Raw genomic sequence first — 25,078 nt, 5'->3', positions numbered from 1 at the left:
ACTTGCATTCAAAATGTGTGCAGAAGAGAGTCTCATTATCAGACAAGTCAGTGAGGATTATTGCTACTTATTTCAGTGATAAGGAATTGGTTATCTAAACACAGTAGGAAAACTCATTTCTGAGTGGGAGCACTTAACTCTGCATCACTGACATCACTGTGAAAATTCTCCCTGTCTTTACTGGTAAGAAAACTCCTTCCAGATAAACTGTTCTGAATTAAAATGGTGCTTATGCCTCTGAGCAAAGGTAGATATCAAAATTTATAGAGCGACTAACATAGCAGTTACAATATTAGAAAGCCTTCAGGTATGTTGAAGTAAAGTTACTGTGGTTTTCTCTTGGTATTTTTTAACGTGACTCTCTTTAGTTATTCCTGTGTGGCTGTGACTACAGTGAAATCGTAGGATTGCAATCAGAATAAATTCAGTTCACTATGGACGGGAAACTACGTCTGTTTTCTAAGTTTTTCTTCTGTTATACTTTCTTACACTTACCTGCACACCCTGACATGTGCATCCTAAAGTGAATTAGAGAAAAAGAACAATTAAAAATGCCTAATTTCTGGAAAATCTGCCTGTTACCTATGTTCAGAACAGGTACTTGAAAGTACAATTTATTTTCATGTCCTTTTAGAGCTGTAGTCATGACACTTATTATATTAATTGAGAATAGGCTTATGTGAATAGAAAAATGCTGCAGTGGAAAGGGAGTTTTCTGTCAGACAGTCAACCTTTGTATCAGACTGTTTCAAAATTTGTACTGCATTTCAACCAAACAAGCAATCTTGCATGATCATTGAAAAGACAAAGCCTTCGTGCAGGGAGAGGGTCCACTTCTTCCTTCAGGAAAAGGAGAAGGTCTCTTGAGGACTCCTCCACTGTCCATTATATACTTGCTTTTAAGGTTATAAATTATTTTGCTCTCTGACTAGTGCTCCTTTGCAGTGTTTTGCATCCACATTGGGTTATGTTTAACAGCCTCTGATATGAACTCAAATGCTGCTCAAGCATTTGTGTACCCTTCTTACCTTTTTTGTGTTCCATGAGTTGTTTTCCTCTCTTATTTATGAACCTTATCTGTTATTTTCCTAAGCTGTTGCATCTTATGTTTTGTCTCAATGAGACTTTCCTTAGGGGCCCCAGATAGCACACAGATTCTTCCCTCTTCTTCCTCAAAGTCTTTGAGTCTCTGCAGTAACCTAATACTACTGCTTCTGGATCACTCCTCTAAAAATCTGCTGTGGAATAAAATACTAAGATGCAAAAACATATGGCTGCCAGCAAGGAGCCATTTACCTGCTGATATTTGTTATATACAGACATGAAGCTAGAGCATATAGCTTAGCCTTCCACAGCATTATATGCATTACTCTATATGCATTACACAGTGCTTCCTTGAAGCAGTCAGTAACTGTGAAGTCATTAATTGCTTATTCTTATACATCTTATGGTTTCATCTTTTTGGTAAATTTTTTCATTACAGAGCCAATTTTTGTGGATGCTCATGTTATCCCAGATGGCACTGACCCCAATGATGCCAAAATCTACTTCTTCTTCAAAGAGAGACTCACAGACAACAGCGGCAGCACAAAGCAAATTCATTCAATGATTGCAAGAATATGCCCAGTAAGGACTATTTTGTTTGCCAGGTTGTTGGGATAAGCCTTTGATTTATATTCGAAACAAATTTCCTGTTTTTGTGTCCACCTTCATAATTAAGAAGAGCTGTTATTGAATTCACAGTTAGGGTCTGAACATGTTATGTATATCAGGCTGTACCTGTAAGGATATGGAAATTTAGGGATTCAGGGATTTGTGTATTTCTCTGACTGAGTCAGAATACTTACCAGTGTTGAATTTTCAAACTTGTTGTCCTTGGCACAAATAGGGTACATTATTTTCTTAGAAAAACTGAGCTAAAAACCAGTGAAGTCTCAAAAAATTCTCACACTCAAAATCTCTAAAGCACATGGGAAATATCAAGCTTTTAAATGGGTTCATTTAACTTTCAAATGTTGTTTTCATTTTTACAATATCTGTTCTTTCTGAGTTCTTGCATTGATGCATGTGTGATCCTAACTTTAAAAATGTGCACAGGAAAATTAAATTGAGGAGTTATGGCTATTCCTGAGCAAAAATCAGTTTATTTTCACAGCACTCCTCATTGTCTCTGTTTCTTTTTTTGTATCTGTAATCAACTGTAGATGAAAAATGATTGAAACAGCTATTAATATCTGGTGAAATGGATGTTTTTTAATGAGAGAAAAATTATAAATGCGCGATTATTGCTATCCTATTCATTCCTTCTTTTGGAAAAGTTCAGGAAGATAATTGTGTGTTTACTTTAATTTAGGTCTTCTTTAGAATTTGATGCTTTGTGATGTTATTATGCCTGGGTGTGAGGGCGTGTTTGGGATTGTGCTAAACTCCTTCTCTGGCAATATTATGAGGCATGTGATCTCTTTTATAATCTCAGTTCTCTGTATTTTTGTGAGGATGCCTGAAGGCCTTTTTGGGTATTTTGCAAGAAGACATTTTACACAATTACAGCTGTATTTGGTTTTTTTACTGTTATAATGAAGCCCAGATGATTTTTGAAAGGCTTAATCCTGTTTAGACTTAAACTGAAGTCAGTGACAGAACCCCAAAGCCAATGAAAATAAATCTGAGCCAGTCATATTTGTATACTTGTATACTACCATATTCATACATCAACACTTTTGACACTGGCCAAATATATTAATAAAATGGTACTAAGAAAGACCCCACAAAAAGACTCCTTTTAAGTCACCTGAAAAGTCAGATTACCAACTCTAGGAGCACCAGTGAAACATACACAGTACTTTATCAAAATCACATTTCAATAGCTTCTAGCTTTTGTTTTTCCCTTTCCTTGGGTGACATTGTGCTGTGCAGTTTATAGACACTGCTCTTACTTAAGGCATTCACCAGCAAGATGAGGCAGATCTATCACCTTGATGCTGCACCATCTGGTTTGGCAGTTACAGTTTCCACCTTGCAGCAGAGAGAAGTGGAAAGATCCTTGAATGAGCTGTGACCAAGCCAGCTCTGGACCAGGCTAGCAGGACTTGCAACAGTGCAAAAGTACCTTGACCCACACTAGCCATCATTTCTGACTTTAGAGCATCCACCTCATGTGCCAGCATGGCTTACTAGGTCATGTGCAGCTATGCTGCTGTCAAGATTACAAAAAACATCCCTCTATAGTACTATGAGACCTTTTGGAGATAGCATGGACTTTACACTGGATGTCAATGAGTGATACAAACCTCCACAGTCCTTTCCAATCATACAAACACATTATACTACATGCGCTAAATCTACTGCCTAACTCTCCAAGCCTGCTAGCCTGCTCAGAAAACTAGTTCTTGTTTTTTTTCTGCATATGGAGCATTTAGATAAGGGGATTTGGTTTAGGTCTATCTATTTTTATATTAAATTTACCAGATAATTATCTGAATGGTGATTGAACTTGAGAAAAAAATGGAAAAGACTAGTAAAATGTTAGTTGTGTTGTACTTTTTTTTTTCTGACAATAATGTTCCTTTCCAGAATGACACAGGTGGTCAGCGGAGTCTTGTGAACAAGTGGACAACATTCTTGAAAGCAAGACTTGTGTGCTCAGTGATGGATGAAGATGGAACAGAAACGTACTTTGATGAATTAGGTATCACAAAAAAAATCCCTTGAAAGTTTTAGCTAAATGTTACATTCTGTGCATATTTAATTATTGATGTTCACACAGTTTCTTAGTCAAGTTGTTTACAGTGAAGTTTTGGCTCTAGAAATCCATGGTGCAAGTTCCCTTGTGGTTTTATGACAGGAAATTAAAAAATTCTTCATAAGTCTCTCTGCGTAAGTGCCATTACCTTTGAAATAAAGGTAATTAATCTTGACTTTGTAAAGGAATTATACATATAAAGAATTAATATTTGGAAGGGAACATCTAAGTTAATCTGTTACTATTTTACTACCAGTTAGGCTTACTATAGAGATTTTTTAAAATCTATTTGAAACTGTTTCTTATACCGCTGTTTAACACACAGCTTTTCCACAATACAGTTTTTCTATTTTTTGATCACAGGGTAGAGGCCTCAATTTGGTAGTTCAAGATAATATTAATAATTCCCATTACTGGCATCAGCAGTAATACTATGAATAGATATAATTTCTCAGGAATCATTCAGTCACATAGATTTTTGTTTCAACACGTGAAACACTGTAAATATTCAGTGCATAATCTATACAGCAATCACAAGAGGGTTCCTTTCATTAAGGAATTAATAGATGCATATCTTGATACCTAATTACCAAATAACATTATCAGAAGGTTTTGAATTCTGTGATGTCCACTGAAGTGTGCAGCTGAAGTGTGCTGAATCATAGTTATAAATTCAAGTATTGGAAGATTTGTTATGTGCATTAGTAGAAATATAAATAATGTAAATGGCTAATAGGCCCTGCACTGGGTCTGCATCTGGTTCTGATCTTCTCTCCACTGTATCCTCTCACTCTTTTCTCAGTTGTTATTCCTGATTCTCATAATAGTAGTTTGAGTTTGGAGTCTTTTTGAGTTTATATATTTACAACTCTTTGCTGTACTTGTTCAAGGTTTCAGTGGAACCTGGGCCTTGGAGCAGATCCTAACTTGCTCTAACTCAGAATGTGCAAGGTGCTTGGAGGACTGATTTTCTGAAGTGCACAGTGCCTCAGCACTGCCACAGCAACTTGCCTTTCAGAACTGTGATTTACCAACCCCCTCCTCTCCACAATGCAGTAGGATAAATGCTTTTAGGGTTTTTTGTGTGACAAAATGTAGGACCAAGTGAATAGGATACAATGTTCTCAGCGTGGGCTCCTAGCACAATTCTCTAGCAAAGAGGAAGAATACAATCACAGCTGGAAATTCGGAAAAATGGGAGAGAGCAAACACATGCTTCTGTGTTCATGTATAATGCAGGAGAGTGTAACACTTCCAGTTCTGCATGGTGAAGTCTTTTGCTTTTGACATATTGAAAAGAATATTTAAAAAATTCAGAGGGTTAAGTGAAGGAGCCACATAAATTTATGGGAAACTAAAGAATATATTCTGTGATGAAAAGCTCAAACAGTTCAGTCGTTTTTGTGTTGTAAATTAAGAGGTAGCATGATTATAGTTATTAAAAACATTTGGAAGGAGAAACTGTCAGAAATTAAAGTAGTTTTCACTGAAGTGTAAAAAAAAGAATCAATAGATCAGAGGTAACAGTGGGCAAATTCAGTTCAGTGAGTAGGTACAGTTTTGCACAGTGCAGTTAATAAATCCCAACACAAAGGAGCTGGGAGGTTTACATCTCTCAATGTCTTCACTGCTAAGCTGTGTGTCATTCATATCATGTTGAGAATGAGCTTGTGAGGGCACTAGAGTACGTTCTGGATGATAAAACACCTAATTTCCCTGGTTTTGGTTACATCCATCTATGGGAACTCTTTGTCTTTAACTTACTGCAACTTCAGTGTTTGCCTACTGTTAAACAACCTGCTGAAACAAGATCCAGCTGAGAGAAATGTGTGACATGGATCCTGAACGTATTTGAAAATCTTTGCCTTCTATCTCCATAAAGCTAGATGGCGTGGAGTTAATTTCCAGATCTGTTTCTGAATGTTCAAATGCTAGATTTATGCATATATGGTCTGTTGATATGGTAAGTCTGCTTTTTGCTGTTCAAGTCTGAGACAAAATTGCCATTGACTTTAGCAGGAATAAAGTAATAAGTTAAACTAGAAAATAAAGAGTTTTATTAGTATTCAAAGCATTTTTCTTTTTCCTTTTCTTTCTTTCAGAGGATGTGTTTCTTTTAGAGACAGATAACCCCAGAACAACGCTTGTGTATGGAATTTTTACAACATCAAGGTAAACGGGGAGGTTTGAAAAAAATTACCTTTCTGAACTGCCTGATTTTCTGTATGAAAACTCAAGTTGATTTTTGTGGACCAGGCTGTGCTGTGCAATTTTGTATGTCTACTGCAGCTATTGTTTGTATGCAGGAGTAAGAATCTCAGTACCATTACTGTTGGTATCCATGTTAGAGCTATGCTTCTTGGAACAAACTGCTTCCTGACATACTGTCAGCTGGCACTGGGAAAACATTTCCATGGAGGGCCACTTGTTACTGCTCAGCAGCAGAAAGCTAAATGACTTCAACACAGTGAACTTATGTGGCATCTGAGAGCACTTAACACCTCCTGAAGAACATCCAGCACCGGGAAAGAATTCTTACATGAATTCATACAAATCATTTCCAGTCTCTCAGCTGGCAGATGATCATACAGATGGCAAATAATCCATATCAGCTTCAGTTGGCTACAAAAGGACAAGCTATGGCATTTGATCACCTGCTTGTAGCCCTAAGCTCCCTGTTACCAGTCAGTATTCACTTACTGTCCAGTTTAGAAAGCATTTAGTGAGCTCCCTAGGGTGGTGGAAGTGCTAGATATGGCTTACTGTGCTGAAACTCTCCACAAAGATAGACTGACAGGTGGAACCACAGATTCTGCCTTTTTTTTTTTCATTTTCCCTCTTGCCCTCACTACATAGTGTTAGTATAGAGTAGAAATAGTTACTGCTTACTGATTTCTGATGTGTTATCCTATACTTCCTGTTACTTCTTACTTTCAAAGAGGTTTTCTGCTTTTTTTAATTTTTATTTTATTTATTTGATCAAATTAGCAAATTATGTAACTTGCTACCAATAATTTCTTTAATGGCAATTTCTAGTAAAAAAAATCCTTTCATAATTTTTTTTCCCTCGATAGAATTTTTTCATGAGCATCCAGGGATCTGCTTTCTTAAATATGTAAATGACACAGGAGAATATGATTTTATGATATTTAATTGGAAAAAAACCCATCACATAACTAGTAAACATTTGGTTCTGTCTGCAATTTATGATTCCTACTTCACAAAAAGAGAAAATGATCAGGTTATGTTTAGCCGTAAAACCACACTTATGATTAGTTTGTGGATGCAACATGACTGAACTGGAAACACTTCTACCCAAATCTTCTGGTATTTCTGCAGTGGAAATGAGGTTTGAATCACAGGACCATATAAGGTGACAACAAAGAGGAAACTTCATTTTTTCCTGGCTCTCAAGCTATTTTCTCTCTCTGTTGAAGTTTTTACACTCATGCATTTCTGTTCTCTCTCTGTTGAAATTTTTACACTCATGCATTTCTGTTCCCGTGAACCACATGGTTTCTGCTTGCTTTCTTTTTGTTCAACTGTAGAATGTATTACCTAGTTAAACGCAGCAGCCATAAGGATTTTTACTGCTTAACAGTTCCTGTATCATCACCTCTGTAGACTTCCAACTCATAACAGTAGCAAGATAGAAACATCACAGAAACCTAATAACTAGTAGTATTTTTGTCTAGATCATACAGAAGGAAACCAAGTAATATTGAAACAAATTATTTTACTGTCATAATACGCTGTAAAGCTAACATAAAACATCTGGAAAGACTAAATAAATTTCTCAAAATCTATTAATACATAGTAAAATTTCCACAAGTACCATAATCCATCTAAAAGGTTCCTTCTACTAATCCAACTGAGAGCAATGTGGATTTCACTTTCCTTGTTTAGACACTATGTGTAATGTTTTCATTTTTTTTCTGGAGCGTTTTTTTCTTCTTCAGTTGAAAATAATTACTTGGATTATCTTCATCCTACAGTTAACATCAGACAGATTTTGGACTGTCTGGAGTTTCCACTTTTTAAAGATAAATATCACAAACCTTGCATGCAGTGAGAACAAAAATGTAGTCAGTCCCAGCATCAGTCTGGAAATTATTCCCCCAATGCCCTTCATTATCACGGGGTGATGGAGACCATTCAGGGCTTGTGCTAACTTAACCCATGGCTAAGCCCAGAGCAGTGGGAAAAACATGTCCTTTTCTTAGGGGACTCCCTGGGTTCTCCTCAGGAAGCATCAAACTTGGGTCTTTGTAAGACCAGTTTTGTGGGTGGACTTGTGGACTGTATAGGAGTAATTCCTTTACAGCCACAGTATGTCCCCACTTTGCTTAGAAAAGCTAGCAACTGATTGTAATTATCCAACCAATTGTAATTGCTCTGGATATTTTGATTAATATTTTAGCCTTGTATTTTAGGAGGCTCGTGGAGATCTTGTGGTTAATATACTGGTAGGGAGTTCTGGAAACCTGTGCTGAGCTTGGCAGTACAAAGTTTATAAAACTCTTGTCTCACTAAAGTCAGCAATATTTTTGCCATTGATTTAACTGGAGCCAGATTATATTTTTTTTATATTCAGCATTAAGAAGCATTCTTATTGCACCACTAAGGCAGTGCCTTCCTTCCTCTTTTTTCAGTTCACTGTTCAAAAAGGTGCTAAGTCTTAAGAAGTAGTGGTGCATATTGAGCAGCTAGATTAGTTGATTTTAAATGTATTAAATCCATGCTATAGAAGGATTAAATTGTATCAAATATATTATTTTAGAGGTATCTTTCATCACTGGACCATGCAAAATGATGGAAAAGCTTTAAAAAAGTTGGTAGATTGCAGTGCTAACTTTTTCCTGCTGTCTTCCAGCTCCATATTTAAAGGCTCAGCCGTGTGTGTGTATCATCTGTCTGACATCCAGACCGTGTTCAATGGGCCATTTGCACACAAGGAGGGCCCAAACCACCAGCTGATTCCATATCAGGGCAGAATTCCGTACCCGCGACCTGGCACCGTAAGTACAAAGATGTTTATGCAGGTTTGCCAATTGCTTGTCTTTGTTTAATACATAAATAAATACTATTTATTCCAGGAGGAAGGACTGTATGTGACTGTGACAGTTCAAAACTCTTTTATTTGCTTCTCAGTTGTCATACAAATCATGTAGTATCTGGAAATCCTCTAGAAAGAATTAGAAGTCATGTAAAATGTTAATCAGTCTTTCTGTTGAAAGAATTATTTCATTACATGACAATCATCTTGTTTACATATCCACTTCCATTTTGTGGGTATATTTGAGCAAAATGTAGCTAAATAAATAAGCGTACAAAGACAGCATTGTGAGTGTGTTCTACAGTCTAGATCCAAATGTCTGTAAGTCTGTCTTCAGTCTGTATGAATTTTCCATAGTTCTCTAAAGTTTTGCAGCTCTACTCAGATGCTTAGGAGACATAGTAGGAGATTTAGAGGAGAATAAGGTTTCTGGAACTTGTCATTTGGTTAGGCCTAGTACCCTGTCAGGTACTGAATCTTAGAAGAGGGTCCTAGAAATAGATGTGTTTTCATGCCAATCAGTTCACAGTAGCCTTCCTTGTTAAGAATGCTTTTTGTAGGCCTTGAAAATTTTTCAGGACTTTCTTTCACTGTGTTAGGGGTAGTAATAATCTTCCAATAAATTCTGTACACCATTAGAACTAGCTCTGTTTCCAAGTTGTGCAAAAATATCTCATGAAATATTTGAAACAAAACTACTATTTTTTCTTGCTTTTCAATTTTATGGTACATAAAAATTGCTGTTAATGCACTTCTTTATTTGTTTGTTTACTTACTTTTTCCACTATTCTTAATTTAGATTTAGCAGAAATATGATATCTAATATTTCCAGCCTTAATGAAGAGTGTATGAACTTCCTCTAGAATCTTCCCTAAATCCATATTTGCTAAACGAAATATAGTAGTGTAGATGCGTGTTGAATCCTATGAAGTCTTAAAATTTCTTAAGTATCAGAAGGAAATAAGTATGCAGAGAATAATAAATTGTTTCTCAACAATGTAGTTATATTCCTTTTAGATGAAAATTTTGTTGCTTTTCCATTTATCACAGGAAATGAAATTTTGTTTTAATTTTGCCAGTCCCTGCAAGAACCTTCAACCATATCACTATTTTATTCTGATTCCTCTTCCTGCTGCAAGATCTTGTTCTTTTTCTCTCTTTCTCTCTCGTACATAGAATACCTCAGATACATGGAAGAGCTCTCCTTATTCACACAATTCTTCATGACATTTTAGTGTGATTATTACGGGCTATAAGAGTTAGGTTCCCAGATCTCTAGAATTACCTAATCAATACTTGACATTCCACTAAGGTCTAATGCTAGCATTAGTCTTTCTTTGCAATTAATACATACGGCTCTAATCTCATGAGTCCACTGCGGCTTTAAACTTAAACTTTACCAAAAAAAAAATTGATCCATTTAAACTGGAAGTTTCATTCTCTTGTCATTAGTCACATTTCAAGGTTTCTTGCTGCTTCAGAGTATTGTGTTTGTATGTGTTTCCTCAACCACTGCCATGTTATTCTTGGTTTACCTCATGGAGGCTTATGTGGTATTCCAGATGGGCCTGAAGAAATTGGGCAGCACAATGGAAAGGGATAAAAAAATTAGATTTGGATTTAATATGGTGACAGAAATTGTCTAAATTTTTGAGATGTGCTGAAGAGCTCTGAATTTGAAGATAAATTCTTAGATCATAGCTCACATGAAAAAACAAAGTCAAAAGAGATTCCTTTAGATGATCAGTGCTAGTTTCCTGATCACTGGTTTTTCTGTGCTACCTCACAATTCAGCCACAACATATATCTTAAAGGCATACTTTATAAGATGGAATTTGTTTGGTTTTGATTTTATTTCACTGCCCAAAAGTTCCACTTTTCACTTATGTCAAAGCATCTGTGAAAATCAGAATATGGGGATTTTTTGCTGCCCAGAATTTGAGCTCAGAGAGTTAACTTTGATTACCAGACTATGGGGTATGATCCTCTTTCCTCTGGAATGTACTTTTCTCTCAACTTCTGGGATGCTGGACTAAGCAGGGATGCCTTTTTATATGACATGGAAAATCCTCCTGAAGAGATATTCATACTAAACCTCTGGACAGAAACGAACGTTCATCATATTGCAGTACCTTGGATCAACAGTGGAAAGGCTTTGGTGTAGTTTCAGTAGGATTAAATAAAGTAATAGGTTCTTTTGGCCATGATCAGCTCTGCAGTGTTTGGCTGGCCTTCACTAAATACCAATGGTTTCTTGTTTCTCCACAAGCAAAACTTACTTATGGAAAAAAAAAATACATAATTGGCAGCTTGCTACTAAATTCAGTGATGTTTGAGGATAGTTTCCATTTTTCAGAGTTTACAGAAATAGTTTTTGTACCTACAGCATGTTGGGGGAATATGCTGTAAATTAAAGAATTCTGGTTTTCTCTGCAATCTAACTGCATGGTGATCAACTGTGAACGAAAGATTGTGTAGCCAAGTCCTTGAATGAGGTGTGAAGGATACACATTCAATCCCTCCAGGAAAGGGATAGCTTATAGGGTTCTATAGTAACATTTTTTGTTTGTCATTGTTTTATACAGGGGATAGCAAAAGAATTAATTGATTAAAGATGTTTGTTAAGGCTTTGCTCAGAACACCAATATAATGTAAATTTTTAGGGTCATACTGGGGTGAACCATAACACAGACATTTTTGCAGGAAGTCACAGTCTTATGATCACCAAATCAAGAATGGAAGGATTGAAAGTATCATAGAAAGTCTTTTAGCTGAGCTATGTGAGACAGGAAAGTTTAATTTGAAGTGCTTATGAAACAGAATCCCTCTTGAGAGGAACTGGGGTCTGGCAGAGCACTACCAAATAGAATAATCTTGCTAATGATGAACACAGTTCTTTTTTCAGCATTTGTTGCTAATCTTAACAGATAGTCCCATAAATTTTCTGGAAAACTGTAGATGGATATGCCAGGAAGGGGAAGAGTAGAGCAAGCAAGATAATAATTCAATTTTGTGAACAATCTTAGAGGGCTAGCATGTAGTATCAGTTCTAATGAAAACCAAAAAAAAGCCCTGAGGATAAATAAGGGCCCAGAAAAATCAGTTGTCAAGGATGTCAAATGAGAAAAGCAACCAATATCTGAGCTGAGTTCTGGTTCTTCTTCCTGGAGGTAACTGATGCCAGGGCAATTTCTTTTAAAGAACTCCTACGAGAGCTGTTCTACTTTGTATGAATAATTCAATCCTAATTGAGTCAGAAGATGATCCTGAAGCCTGGGTTTAGGCTGAAGTCTCCTCTCTACTTGGTTCCTGGTATGCCCAATAAATAGTTTATTAGCTTTTAGCAGCGAGGGTAGAACAGGCACTCCTGCCTGTGGTTAGAGGAATCCCCTGAGAGGTGAAGACCCAAATTCCAACATTTCATCTCATCAGGTAGGTTGGACACATGATTCATATATCCCCAGAGAGTTTCCAAGTCTCTCAGAATATGATCCATTTTATGTAATTTTAGCCATCTAAAAGCAGGGCATTTAGTCTGAATTACTGACTTCAGAGGAAACCTAAGAATAAATGTCTGACTTAAGGCAGTAGAAGTCAGGTGAGGTAAATCTTTCCCTAAGCTACTGGCTATTTTGTGTCTGTGGTTTTGACCAGAAATTCCATCTTAGATGTAAGAATGGCCCTCGTCAAAATAAAGAAGTTTCCGTCAAGTGCTTTTTATTGAACAAATCAGCATTTTCCAATTGGAAAAATATTGCATTGAAACACTTCTGAATAGCTCCAATACTCCAAGGAGAATTTCACGGCTCAGAAATATGGTAAGGGGGAAAATGAAAGCCCAGGGGCAGCAATAGGAAGTGAAGTAATGGTAGCTGAAAAAGAATAATGTAAATTAACATAAGTATATCCATAACATTGTAACAGTTACTGGCATAGCCCTGTTTTTTTCCCAATCTTCTTTTAGTTTCACTCTCAATAAATAGTTGAGTTTTCTAAGATGCTTTTTATTTTCTTTAGAGGTCCAGAATGCCTTGGGGCTAATTATTTTGATGGTTCTTCATTATACTTAAAGAAGCATCCAGAGTATTCATGGATCTCAGTTATCTCTCAGGCAGAGGGGAAAGTATAAACAATCTTCTGAGAGATAAATGAGTTGTTACAGGACCCCCTCATCAACTCCATATTATTGCTTTTTCAAATGAAGATGAGTCACAGGCCCTTTCATCATCTCCAAATTACAACTGAGTGTCAGATTTTGTCTTTTGTCTTTGTACTAATTCTGTAACAAACCGGATGCAAAAGTTTGATATCTTCCCATACCGATCTCTTGGATTTTTTCAATTTTTTTTTTCAACAGGCAGTTTGGAAGCATAAAGTATGTAAAAATATGTTCAGGATTAAAGACCTTAGTCATCAAGCTGTGTCCTGAAAGTGCAAAAATACATTTGTGTTTGTTTTATCAGCATTGATGGGAGTTCAAAGCGTAGCTATTCAACACTTCATTCCCATTACTGGAACATAACACGTTTTGGTCAGTCTGCAGTGCTCTTTCAGGAACTTCCTTTGTCAACTTATCTGTCAATATTTGCAAATGACTTGGAGATGAATACTCTCTGAAAGATACTATTGTTAAGCATTACTGTGCACGTTTCTTACAGTGCCCGGGAGGAGCCTTCACACCTAATATGCGGACAACAAAAGAGTTTCCAGACGATGTTGTGACCTTCATTAGGAATCACCCTTTGATGTTTAATCCCATTTACCCAATACACAAGAGGCCGTTAATCATCCGGATAGGAGCCGACTACAAGTATACAAAGATTGCTGTGGATCGAGTGAATGCTGCTGATGGAAGATACCATGTCTTGTTTCTTGGAACAGGTAAGACAAAATTAGCAGCATTCATTTTCCTCCACTGCAATAAAATTTACAATCAACTCTGATTTGTACAACTTAGAGCTTTCAGAAATACTTGTTGAAACATTTGCTGTCTACAGAAATGTCTATAGAAATCCATAAATTAGGTTCATTTTACTTTCTGTGCATTTTTGTATCTACTATAGACATCAGTTATGTGCAAGAAATACAATGTATTGATATTAATTTTATTTGAGACAGAAATCAACACTAGTGTATGTGTTATTGGTCCTAACTAATTATAGTTCTCTTGAATATGGTTTGTCTGCAACATGAAGATAAGAATTTGATACCCAAATCTAGCTTTCTAATTTTTGTATACTCTCATCATTATTATTTAATATATCCTATGTAAACTACTTCTGAAGAAAAGCATGATCCTATCAGGATATTGCAAAGGCAGAAACAGCAACTCAGCCAAAAAAAGAGTAGTAATATGGAAGTACTTGGCAGAGAAAAGGAAACAAATGATCACAGTCCTAGCTGAAGTGGACACACAGAATTTGATCCAAGTTTTCTAAAACAATTTCTGTCTAATATAACCTATGTTTTGTTTCTAGTTACATCAAATTTGAAGCTGGTGTTATGCTTCTGAAGTCTGCAGGGTCAAGTGATTCTCATACTGATCAATTTTGATTTTTTGAAATATTTAGATATGAATCACACTGTTTTGATTGGAGCAGACAAGCAGAGTGGTACTCTTGCTAGATCCTAGGACTCATTCACATCTGAAACTCCCAGTGGCTTAACAGGGCATTGTAGGTTGATAGTCACAGAGGCTAATCTTTTTTACTACAGATGGTTTCAAGTAGAACAAAGGAAAAGAATTCCCGGAGAACAAATACATGTCTGAACATCAGAAAATGATTACAGAGGTGGCTTGTATTGCTTTTATGGTTCACATATTATTGGGATCCTGGTTGTTTTCTGTTTGCAGAATAACCATTCCTGCCAACAAACTCTCATGAGGCTGGGAATAACCATCTTGTTATAATAGATTTAGGAAGTGGGTGCTAAAAAATCTCTCAAGAATGTCCCCTCAAGGACAGGACTAACAGGAAGGTTCTACAATCTTCTTAGAAAAACCTCCCCAGCTATCAAAATCAGCAGGGTGCCTGTGTGCCAAGGGAGCCAACTGCATACTGTGCTGTATGAGTAGAGATATATTCAGCCAGCAGGTTGATGGAAGGGATTCTTTCCCTTCACATTTTATTATTTTTTTAAATATATAGTGGTGACGTTGTCTTAAAATGCTCTATAAACATCTAATGTTATTTGGGGAAACATTCTACTAAACATTAGTGGAAAAGATCAAGACATAAGTTTCCAACTCGCATAGGATTGTTAATACAGCAGTGATAGTTAAAACTGGAAGTGTATTCAAAACTTGAAATGTGCATGAAATCACAATATTAATTGTTAGCATTTTAATAATTCTGCAAGAGATAAATGTAGGTAATTTCATTTTATACTTTGATGGCCATCTGACTGTTTTTAGGTGATCAGTGTGGTCTCATACAGACACTTGTGAGATGTTAAAAAAACCCATCAATATACTGCAGCTTGTTCTTACATTATGTTAATCCTCTTCTTTGTATCAGCACAGGACCCATTATGGATCAGATAAGTAAATAATTGAAGCTCTTGATACTTTATATTCATTACTTTATCTTCTTCATTACACTGGAGACAAGGATCATTTTCTGCTTGCTAGTTAGTTGGAGGGGACACATTCTTCTTCCTGAGTAGGGCACAGGACATGAATAGCTTCCAAGGTCTTCCTCAAAAGAAATTGATGCAATGTAAGTTACTGCATTTCTCAGCCCTTTCAAATAAAAGTGATCAAGTTTCAGCCACTGAGAGGAGAAACTTGTTTTCTTTATACTCTGCTTTCTGTGAGACTCAGGAGGATTTGATAGAGATATTAAGTGTCAAAAGGAATGCAGAGGGGATTTGCTTTGGTGTCGGTTCATCCCAGCAAATGCAAAAACCACATTGTATAGGAGAATTTCATGTGATAATTTTCTTGGGAACCCGGAGCCCCACAAACAGAGACAATGGGACTTGACACCTGGTGACAATTACACTCAGCTCAGATGATGAGTTACTGCTGCTGAACTGCGATGTTGCCAGCTATGTCTGTCACTGTCAGTGACCTGTCTCATGCTTGAAATCAGAGTGTTTTATGTCTTGCCAGATGCAGAGCACACAAAATGTTTAGCTTTTCCTCTCTTCCTCCTCGATAGCCTTAGTAATAAATCAGTTCCTGAATGTAAGTGAAGAATAACAGAAATATAAAGCTCTGAGAACCCCAGTGGCTATCATCATGTCACCATGGCACAGGAGGGTATAGGCAGCTCTGTAATTTTTTCACATTAATGTGAACTAAATGTAGTGTTTCCTTTGCTCTCCCAGACAGAAGTGCTGAGCTCACAGGGGCTGGTCCATGCCCACAGTTAATATGCTGCTTTTCTCCCTTGCTTGGCTATGTAACAAACAAAAATCCCAGGGACAGACGTTGCTCTCATGGCACTCCACCCACTTTTCAAATGATAACCATCTCCTGTTTTGCCATTGCTTTTCAAAATGAAGACTACCAAAACACTTAACAAAACTTGCTGATTTTGTTAGGTCCAGCCAAAGGGATCTGTTCACTCCCCTCTGGCATGAGCTAACTTGGAGCAAGGAGCAAGTCTTGACTGGTAGAGAGCTGTGCTACAAGAGAAGAGTGCTGTCTACCTTGTCTTCCCAAACAGAAACACAAGACATAGTTTACTTGGAAAGAATGTAATCACTCATTTGCATATTTGACAAGTGCAATAGTGATGATATTTTTTTCCCTAGGAAATGAAGAATTACATATTCAGTTCAGGAATTTGGGATTAGAGTTATGTTTCTATTATCCTGTTTCCATGATAGGCCAGGACTCAGTCCTGAATTTTTGGATTCACCCTAGAGTTGTACTGTGATTTCTTTACTCATTTCAGTTTTATCTAAACAACCTGAGCTTTCAATATTCTCTGTTTATCCATTGGTAGATTGTTTTCCATCTGAATTTTAAAACAGCGGTAAAACACCATGAGAACGTTTTCATGAGATTAATATTTATTTATTAAGCATGCCACCTACTGCTTGCAGTACGAAAACCTCTGGTCAAAGTACACACAGATTGCACAACTAAAAGATTATGCATGGGGTTTTTTATTGCTCTTGTGTTATGAAAATATTTAAATGTCTGGGTCAAACTTGGGTACATTAAACAGCTGTGGGCACCAATGGGATTTTTTTTCAGCTCCTTGCTATCAAGATAGGATATGTTTTTGTGGAAAGAGATCTAAGTTACTGTTGTAAAAAGGCACTTCAGACTTCGATGTGACTTATTCAGATGATTAATGTCGGCTGCATGCGTCTCATGTGGTGTTAGGTTGATCAATGTTTCTTATTATCTTTTCTGATGCAACATTTGTTTTCAAAGTCTTGATGCAGTATGTGCCTCCAGAGCATAAGGTTGTAATACTCATTTTCATGGTGTCATATGATGGCTGTCTTTTTGGAAAACTAACCCTTGCTGACAGTGGTAGCCTCCAGTAAGGCAATAGCCAAAATCATGTAATGATCTACAGAGTCTAATGGAGAGAGATAATCTGGTCAGAAGAGCACGGTTACCTCCCATAGTTTTCCTGGCTGCAACTTCGTGACTGTGAGCTTGGAAGATGATGTTGCACAACAGTGGCACAACAGGCATCAGATAGAGTTTCCTTCTTCCTCTTGGTCATTGTGCCTGAGTCATTCGAAACCTTTTGTTGACCCACTCATCCAAAGCTTTTTCACAGCCTTTTAAGAGGATATGTAAGTTAAGAGGGCGTACCTCCACCTGCTTCATTTCCCCTGTTCAGTTTTTATTCAAACAAGCTCACATTGTGTCCCAAAAATTTAACCAAGCTGGGGCTGTACGAAAATATTGCCCTCGAGTGTGAGCATTTGTATCTGTCTTTTTGTCCTTTGATGCAGCTTGAATTTTATGAAGCTTCACAGTGGTACTATGAGCTGGAAAAAAATTGCGCCCATTTGACAGATGAGTGAACTAAGCACAGAGAGATTAGTGTCTGTGGTGGGAGCTCTGAGTTACAGCAGACACCCAAGGACAGCCGAGGGCGTGGGAACGTGGCTGTCAGCCCTGACTGCTAACCTGCCACCATCTCAGGTGCTCTGCTGAGCCTCAGCATTTTCTCAGACAGACAGATTTTAAACATTTGGTAAACTTTTTGCTTTCTTTTTTTCTTTATAATGTTATTTATGTGCATCAGGCTCAACTCAGATTAGAGACCAAAAATAATTAAGTTGCCATTAGGCTGACAGGTACAACATGGAGAAAAGTTTTTAGAAGGTCTCCAGCAGTGTCAGACACATCAGGGGTGGGGATTACTGCAAGAAGCATCTCAAACCTCATGTCAAAGTAGACATTGCTGCCCATTGCAGTTATTTTTTTTATGATGTGGAAAATTCAGGTTTCTTTATTTGTTGATTGTTCAGTTTGTGCGTGTGATGTGGCTCAAGGGTAGATGGATCCTGATTCTCTTTGAGGCTCACATTACTGACAGCTGCAGTGTTCACTTAGGACTGGAGAAACAAAAGCTGGTCAAAATTCAGAGAATGATGTTTAAACTCAGACCTTCAGATTCAGCCAAACACCTCTGTATTTGTAATTTCTGTTCATCAAGCTTTGCTTTCCCCCATTGCCCGTGGTCAGCCCTATTGGGAGTTAATGTAATCAGGCACAGGCTAACTGGTATTGATGAAGCTTAGCTGATTAACATCAGCCCAGAATCACACCTTGCATTTCAAGGAATATTATTATAATTCTGATTATTATTATTATTTTTTGTCTCTTCTGCTTCTTTCCTTAAACAATTTATTGGACTACCTTCCCTCTCCATTTATTTCCCACTCTGCATACTTTCTACACTATTTTTTCATCTTCACTTTCCTCCCTTGCTGTTCCCAGTTTCTTAGTCCTCTCAGAGGGAACGTGATTTCATTATCATTGCTCTTCATGTCAGGCTGGGACACCTGCAGTTATTAAGCAGATTTGAAATGGAAAAACATTTTGAGTTGCCCTTGTCCTCTTGCGGTCAGCTTGAGGGAGATTCCTTTTTGTTTGTCTGTCTGCCCTTAACTCACAGACTGCTGAGTTGATGTGAGGCTGCAAACAGCTCTCGGTGAAAAGTCAGGGAAGTGGTGAGCATAAATCTGCCCTTCACTTCCAGTGGTGGATTGATATTCTGGAGACGCAGTAGCTTTTTCATGACAGTGTGAAATCATAGCAATGCAGGCCTGCTTTCAAGTGGATTTCTGGAAGGAGCAAGTAAATGGTGAAGGAAACCATCCTGTTAATTTTTATGATTTTTACAGAATTAACTTATAATTTCATACATTGATCCAAACTTGAAAAAATTTTACTTGTACTTCTTTGATGATCTCTTCTGCCTGATTTATAGTGCAAAAGATTATCTATTGAGAAATACACTGGGAAACAGCTCAGGCACTACTACTTTGCATAAATCTCTTGCAGTGCACAGTGCTGCAACCCTTCCAACTTTCCCCCTGACCCAGGGAATTTAGTTCACTGCCTCACCATTAGCAAAAAGAAGTAAATAATATTTCCAACAAAACTCAAATATACCATAAGTTTTCTGACATGAACACGTGTAAGTGACTTAATTTGTTAGCTACCAATTTGTCTTTACACTGGAGACAGCAGTACTATTGAGAAAGAAATAAGAAGGGGGATTGGGCACAAATACTTGCTTTTTGTTTTTTAAGGAAGAGGCTGAGCAACAGGAGAAAAACTATTTTTAGAAGCAATGGGAGGACTATAGCCTATAAGCTATATATTATTGGAAGTATTTTATTTTTGTATATGTACAGACTATTGGAATCCCTTGCTTTAAGTAATTTCATTTAATTAATAGCTTTCTACTGTCTACTTGAATATTTATTTTAATTCTTTTATTAAGTCTCCTTTAAAACAATAGAACATTCCTTTCTGCAAGGATCTGTCCCTCATGGTATAATACTGAATCAAAGCAAATGGTAAAATATTGAGCCAAAGGGAGTGAATACTTCACTCTGTGTGTTTTGCTGGGGTGTGACACAAAATGTAGATAGGACCCTACTTTACAAATAGTAAAGGTTATTAGGACACAAGGACTTGGCGTCAGACATTATCAGTATTTTCTGTGCCAATGCCCAGGATAAAATCTCCCCTGAGGTTCTGACTTCAGTTTAGGGCAATGTTTGAGGACTCAAGACAATTTAGGAATTTTAAATGTGTGGCATGTGCTAATGGATCATTGACATAAACCGGTTCTTCAGAGGCTCAGCAGCCTCACATTCCTTTGCAGGTAAGGTCACTGTCAACATGGTTAGTGCCCTGTATGTCAGTTGCAAAAAAACCACAAAAGGCAGTTGCAAAAAACCCACAAAGGGCTGCAGCTCCTTCCTGCACTTCTTATTAAGTGTTTTGTAACGTAGAGTCTAATGTGAGAGAGAGGGAATTGATAAAAGGGTGCAAAGAGGCAGAGGTGGACGGGACTGAAGCCGTGTATATTTGTGAGTAGGTTTGTCCATTTAGGAGGAGCAGAAATACACACACTGTTTTCTCCTTACCTCAATGAGGTATACATCTGCAGCAGTTTAAATCTTTGGTGGGTCCTGGCAGTTAGTAAATCTCTCTCAGGTTCTCACAGCTTTGCTAATACTGGCACCCAGGCTAGACCACAGCTGTGCTACCACAAGATTTAGTTTCAGTAAAGTTTCTTCAGAAGGAACTGGTTTATCATGCCATTGTATAATGAGAATAAATGTCTCCATAGAAAATTCTCGTGAAAAATTCATGCCTAACATGCCCTGAGCATGTACAATTGATAGCTACCTATTTTTAAGTCCTGTCAGCTTTCAGTTTCTCTTTTCCTTCTTTTCTTTAAAGACAAAATACTGCAATGTGCTCTCTGTGTGTGGTCAAGTCAGTAAATATCAATATTCTGGCTCTAAACCTTTTTTTTTTTTTAAATAAAAATAATAATAGTTGTTGATTATGTTACTATTATTATCATTATTATCATTATCATTATTATTATTATCATCATTATATTATCATTAGATGATGATGATGATGATGATGTTTCCTCAGGGGAAATAAGAATATGTAACTTATTTACAGTAACCAACTTGCCCTGCAGCTCTAGCTATGGAAATTAGTCACTGACCTTAAAACAAAAGCAAAATTGCACTTTTTCAGCTTATGTTGTCTATATTATGAATTGTGAAACAGGAAATTTCCTTTCCTTGGTATCAAATTTGTAAAAATACATGTCTTGCCTATATTGTGCTGTACTAATGTTTTACTAATGGCACAGCTCTTATAAAACTTTTGATGGCCAAACAGAATCTATACCATGTGTTCTCATCCCTCAGAATCAATACTGAGCAAATATATTTAATCTACTCAGACTAATTTCTAGGGCTTTCAGGCAAGAGGAATTCTATGTGCTGTGCTTCTTCCAAGTAAAAATACTTGTCCTTGTGATTATCCCACAGTCTGTCTTTTCTGCCACACCAGAAATACTTCAGAGGCTGTCTCAGCCTTTAAGAGCCTTCACAGATGGACTCCTTCATCTCATATATTTTTTCCGCATAACAAATTTGGAAAACTAATCACAAATTTCCCTTTGGTCTCACTCATCACATCTACCCTGCAAAAACACTGTCAGTGCCACATCCTTTCTATTTCTTACTCCTTTGATCTGAGTGGATTTGGGAGGCTTGGAACTGTATTTTGAGAGGGCAGCTATGATATAATAGCTACTATAACTTCACCTTGCTTTTCTTTTTTACCATATGGACAAAATATTAACTCCTAGCAGTATGTAATGATTGATTATTGTTTGAATTTCCTAAGAAAACGTTTTTATCTTGCTGTGTTTAGGTGTAGATAGAGTTATTCTTTGGCAGGCTTTGTCATGTCATCAGTTATCATAGCATTTTATTATTGAATATGAATATATATTAAATTCTGCAGTAGCTCCCTTTTACCTGTTCATATTGCTGTGTTTTACTTTAAGATCATTAGGATAGATTCTGCCTCTGTCTGTGTGCCTACAGCAACTACTACAGAAGATACTGGTTTTGACTGATCTTTTTGTGTAGAATGGTAACATTAATGGTAGTACTGTAACTCCAATCTTACCATGACTTCTTCATGTTCATATATGACAATAATACTATATATAGTATTCCTATGTAAGGAATCATCTTATTATTCTTTCTGACCCCAAACCCTCTAAATTACTGAACGTTTCATATCTTTCTCCATGTCACAGTAATTGCTTTGATGGTTTCTTTTTATAATTAATAAAGGTTGATCTCCTTTTTTCTTTCTCTCACTCCTTGGTCTCTCTTCACATGGTTTCACTTGTTCTCACGTTTTCCAGATCAAGGAACTGTACAGAAAGTTGTTGTCCTACCCACGAACTTCTCTGCAAGTGGAGAACTCATTTTAGAAGAGTTGGAAGTTTTTCAGGTTTGGCTTGTTCCTATTTTTACTCTTCCAATGTGTATGTTCACACAAACACTTGTTCTAACAGACTTTGGCTAGGGCAACTGTGATTTGATAAAAGATCAAGTAAATGTGCATACTGTCAGCTTGATAAATACACAAAGAGGAATACAAAATATCCACTGTTATGAAGGCTGTAGCTAGCTGAAGTCCTTTTGTTCTATATTTCAGTTGCTTGTTTTTTATATTGTTGTACTGGCTAGAAGGATTTTGATAATCTCATTTTTACAAGGTCATGTTATAGTAGCTGCCAGAAGGCAACTTTTATCACTGGCATCATGTATTGAGACTGTCACTATTTACAGAAGGAATCTAAGACTTCTGTACTTTGATTATCTGATAATCTTCCTGGTTCTGAGCTGCACAATGGGACCAAATTAGTGTTGTTTTTGCTTAACTTCAGTTCTTCAAAGCCACATGCCTCTGGAGTCAAGAAAGCTATGAGCTGTGAACACAACATAAGCTGAAAAGAAACACAAGAACTGCAGAGAGAAATAAGGGAATAGCCTCTGTCAATCACTCTGGCATGTAACAGCTTGTAATAACCTAAAGAAAATGTTCTCCCTCATGTTAAAAAATCTCTTTCAAATATTTGAATGGGCTATTCATTAAACAGTAGTCTCGGGGCAAATGGTAGTATGCATCTATAAACCTAGTTAAGGGTTTTGTCATGGTCTATTTCCTTCAGGGAATACAGAAAGGAAAATTTAAGATTTTTTATCTAGACAGAATTAACAGTTTCTTTAAGAAAAAGAATACACTCTGTGTTAACCCTCATAAAGGCACAATTAGTCTTTCTAGGCTTTTGTTGAAGATTTCCCTAGATTATCTAAAATCATACCCTTCAGTAAAGTATTGCTAATTCCACTTACTGAAAGAGATATTATATAGCAAGAAGATAGGTGGGCTGAGAGGAATCTTCACCCTAAACCTAGTTTCCGGGCCTCTATGCACAGACCTTTTTATCCCGAACCCTAAAAATCATGATATCATAACCCCTGCCATTGCAATCTGTGTGGCAGCGTGGTGGTATTTAGATGAGTCTCACCAAGAGAGCAGGGATGAGATCACTGGTTGTGTGCTAATAAATATTGAGAGCAGCAAAGGAGTGATTCTCTTCCAGAGTATAAGCAAGGAAAGGAGAATGTGACATTGAATCCAATGTTGGATTTGACCTTGAGTCTCCAGACGGTTCATGAAGTACTACTGCAGCTCTAAACTCCTTCAAACCTATGCCAATTCACAGGATTCGCAGCCAGATTTTCTAGTCCTGACCTCCCTGCTGTGTTGTAGTCAACTGCAATTAATCCTAGCCCAGTGTTATGGCTTTCATTTGTGACTGAGCAAATGCTTAATCTTAAAGAAATGCTGAACATTTTTGTTACCATTGATTTTATCACTTGTTTGGATGAGAATAATGGCTTGTATCACTTGCTTAAGGCAAGGAATGTAATAATTTCTTTTCCAGCTCTTTAGCATTTGATTTGGACACAGACACTAACTGACTGCTGTGATGACACACAGTAGTATACAGTACTGTCTGTGGGAAAGAAACATTCAAGAACACACATGCCACTTTAAATATTCTAGTAATTGATTATCTGAATTTTTATATAGGATGGTAACCAAACTGTATGTACTGTAGGTAATTTGTAGGAAAAATATGTCATATTCTTATCTGCATCTTGAGCTACTGTATGATTTTTCCTTATCATCATCATCTAAGAAAAAAAATGTTTTCTTATTACACAGTTAGAGTAATGGCTTTAAAACACATTGTTCCTATACTGCTGAGATAGCACAGATGCAGGTTATTTATAAGTGTACAAAAACCTTGTTGGTGCACATTAGTAATAATAACGTGGTTGAGTTTAATGTCTTGTAAAACAATTAGCAAGACATTAATTGTATATATGTCATTTGTTTAGTTCTGAAAATAGCAAAAAATTAGTAGGAGTGAGTGATGCCTTTCCAGGATATGAAAATGTATGCTTTTCTTAGATAGGACTTAGGTTTTAGTGCTTTTTAAATTTTAAGGTTGGGACAGTATTAAAAAGAGAGTTCTTGACAATCTGGTTTGTAACTTTGTCTTTCAGAGTAATTCTCCTATAACAACAATGAAGATTTCATCTAAAAAGGTAAAGAAAAGTCGAATGGCTAATTAGTGCTTATTAACTGAGAAGCAAATTGACTTAAAGATGTTAGGATATCAATTCTTGTGGAGCATACTAAATATAGGCATATTTTCCATAATGAATACAGAAAACCTGACTGACATTTGCAGGAGCTGTTTATATGCCCCAGAGCCACTAAGATAAAATTTCTATTCATTATGTATAATTTCTAAATCACTGAAAGTGTCAATTTTTTTGTTGTTTTGTTTGGCAGTTAAGGAACCAAAAAAAGTACTAAAAGAGGAAATTTGCCCTCCCCTTGTTTTCCGAAAGTCCTAAATGGAAATTTTCCCTTGGAAGTCTGTCTGATCAATGTAAAAAGGCATTATTGGGGCTGTTGGGTTCATGGTGCAATTGTGCACCTTTGTTCATTAATAATAAAGGATAGCAATAAGAATAACAAAAACAGCTGAGAGGATTTCTGCTGAAATGTTAACCATGCAAACTAAAAAGATGTATTCTATGATTTTGCAAGCAAGATGTTGCTCAATATTTCACAAAGCTACTACTAAGTAAACATTATTCACTAAATTGAATTCAGTGTAATGTTCGACTTTTATGACAAAAAGATC

At 36.8% G+C, this 25,078-nt stretch overlaps 1 protein-coding gene across 4 annotated transcripts in view; it reads left to right on the top strand.

The window, feature by feature from the left end:
- Positions 1-25,078, top strand: part of SEMA3C (semaphorin 3C) — a 116,723-nt gene that overhangs the window by 79,263 nt on the left and 12,382 nt on the right. For all 4 annotated transcript variants that reach the window (XM_064656429.1, XM_064656427.1, XM_064656428.1 and 1 more), the window contains 7 exons: positions 1,484-1,626; positions 3,574-3,688; positions 5,845-5,914; positions 8,616-8,760; positions 13,457-13,679; positions 22,208-22,296; positions 24,429-24,470. In XM_064656429.1, the coding sequence (XP_064512499.1) occupies positions 1,484-1,626; positions 3,574-3,688; positions 5,845-5,914; positions 8,616-8,760; positions 13,457-13,679; positions 22,208-22,296; positions 24,429-24,470 (827 nt within the window). The remainder of the gene's footprint in view (positions 1-1,483; positions 1,627-3,573; positions 3,689-5,844; positions 5,915-8,615; positions 8,761-13,456; positions 13,680-22,207; positions 22,297-24,428; positions 24,471-25,078) is intronic.

Source organism: Pseudopipra pipra, chromosome 5, assembly GCF_036250125.1.
Source record: "Pseudopipra pipra isolate bDixPip1 chromosome 5, bDixPip1.hap1, whole genome shotgun sequence".
Lineage (NCBI taxonomy): Eukaryota > Metazoa > Chordata > Aves > Passeriformes > Pipridae > Pseudopipra > Pseudopipra pipra.
This window is presented reverse-complemented; position numbering and strand designations above follow the sequence as displayed.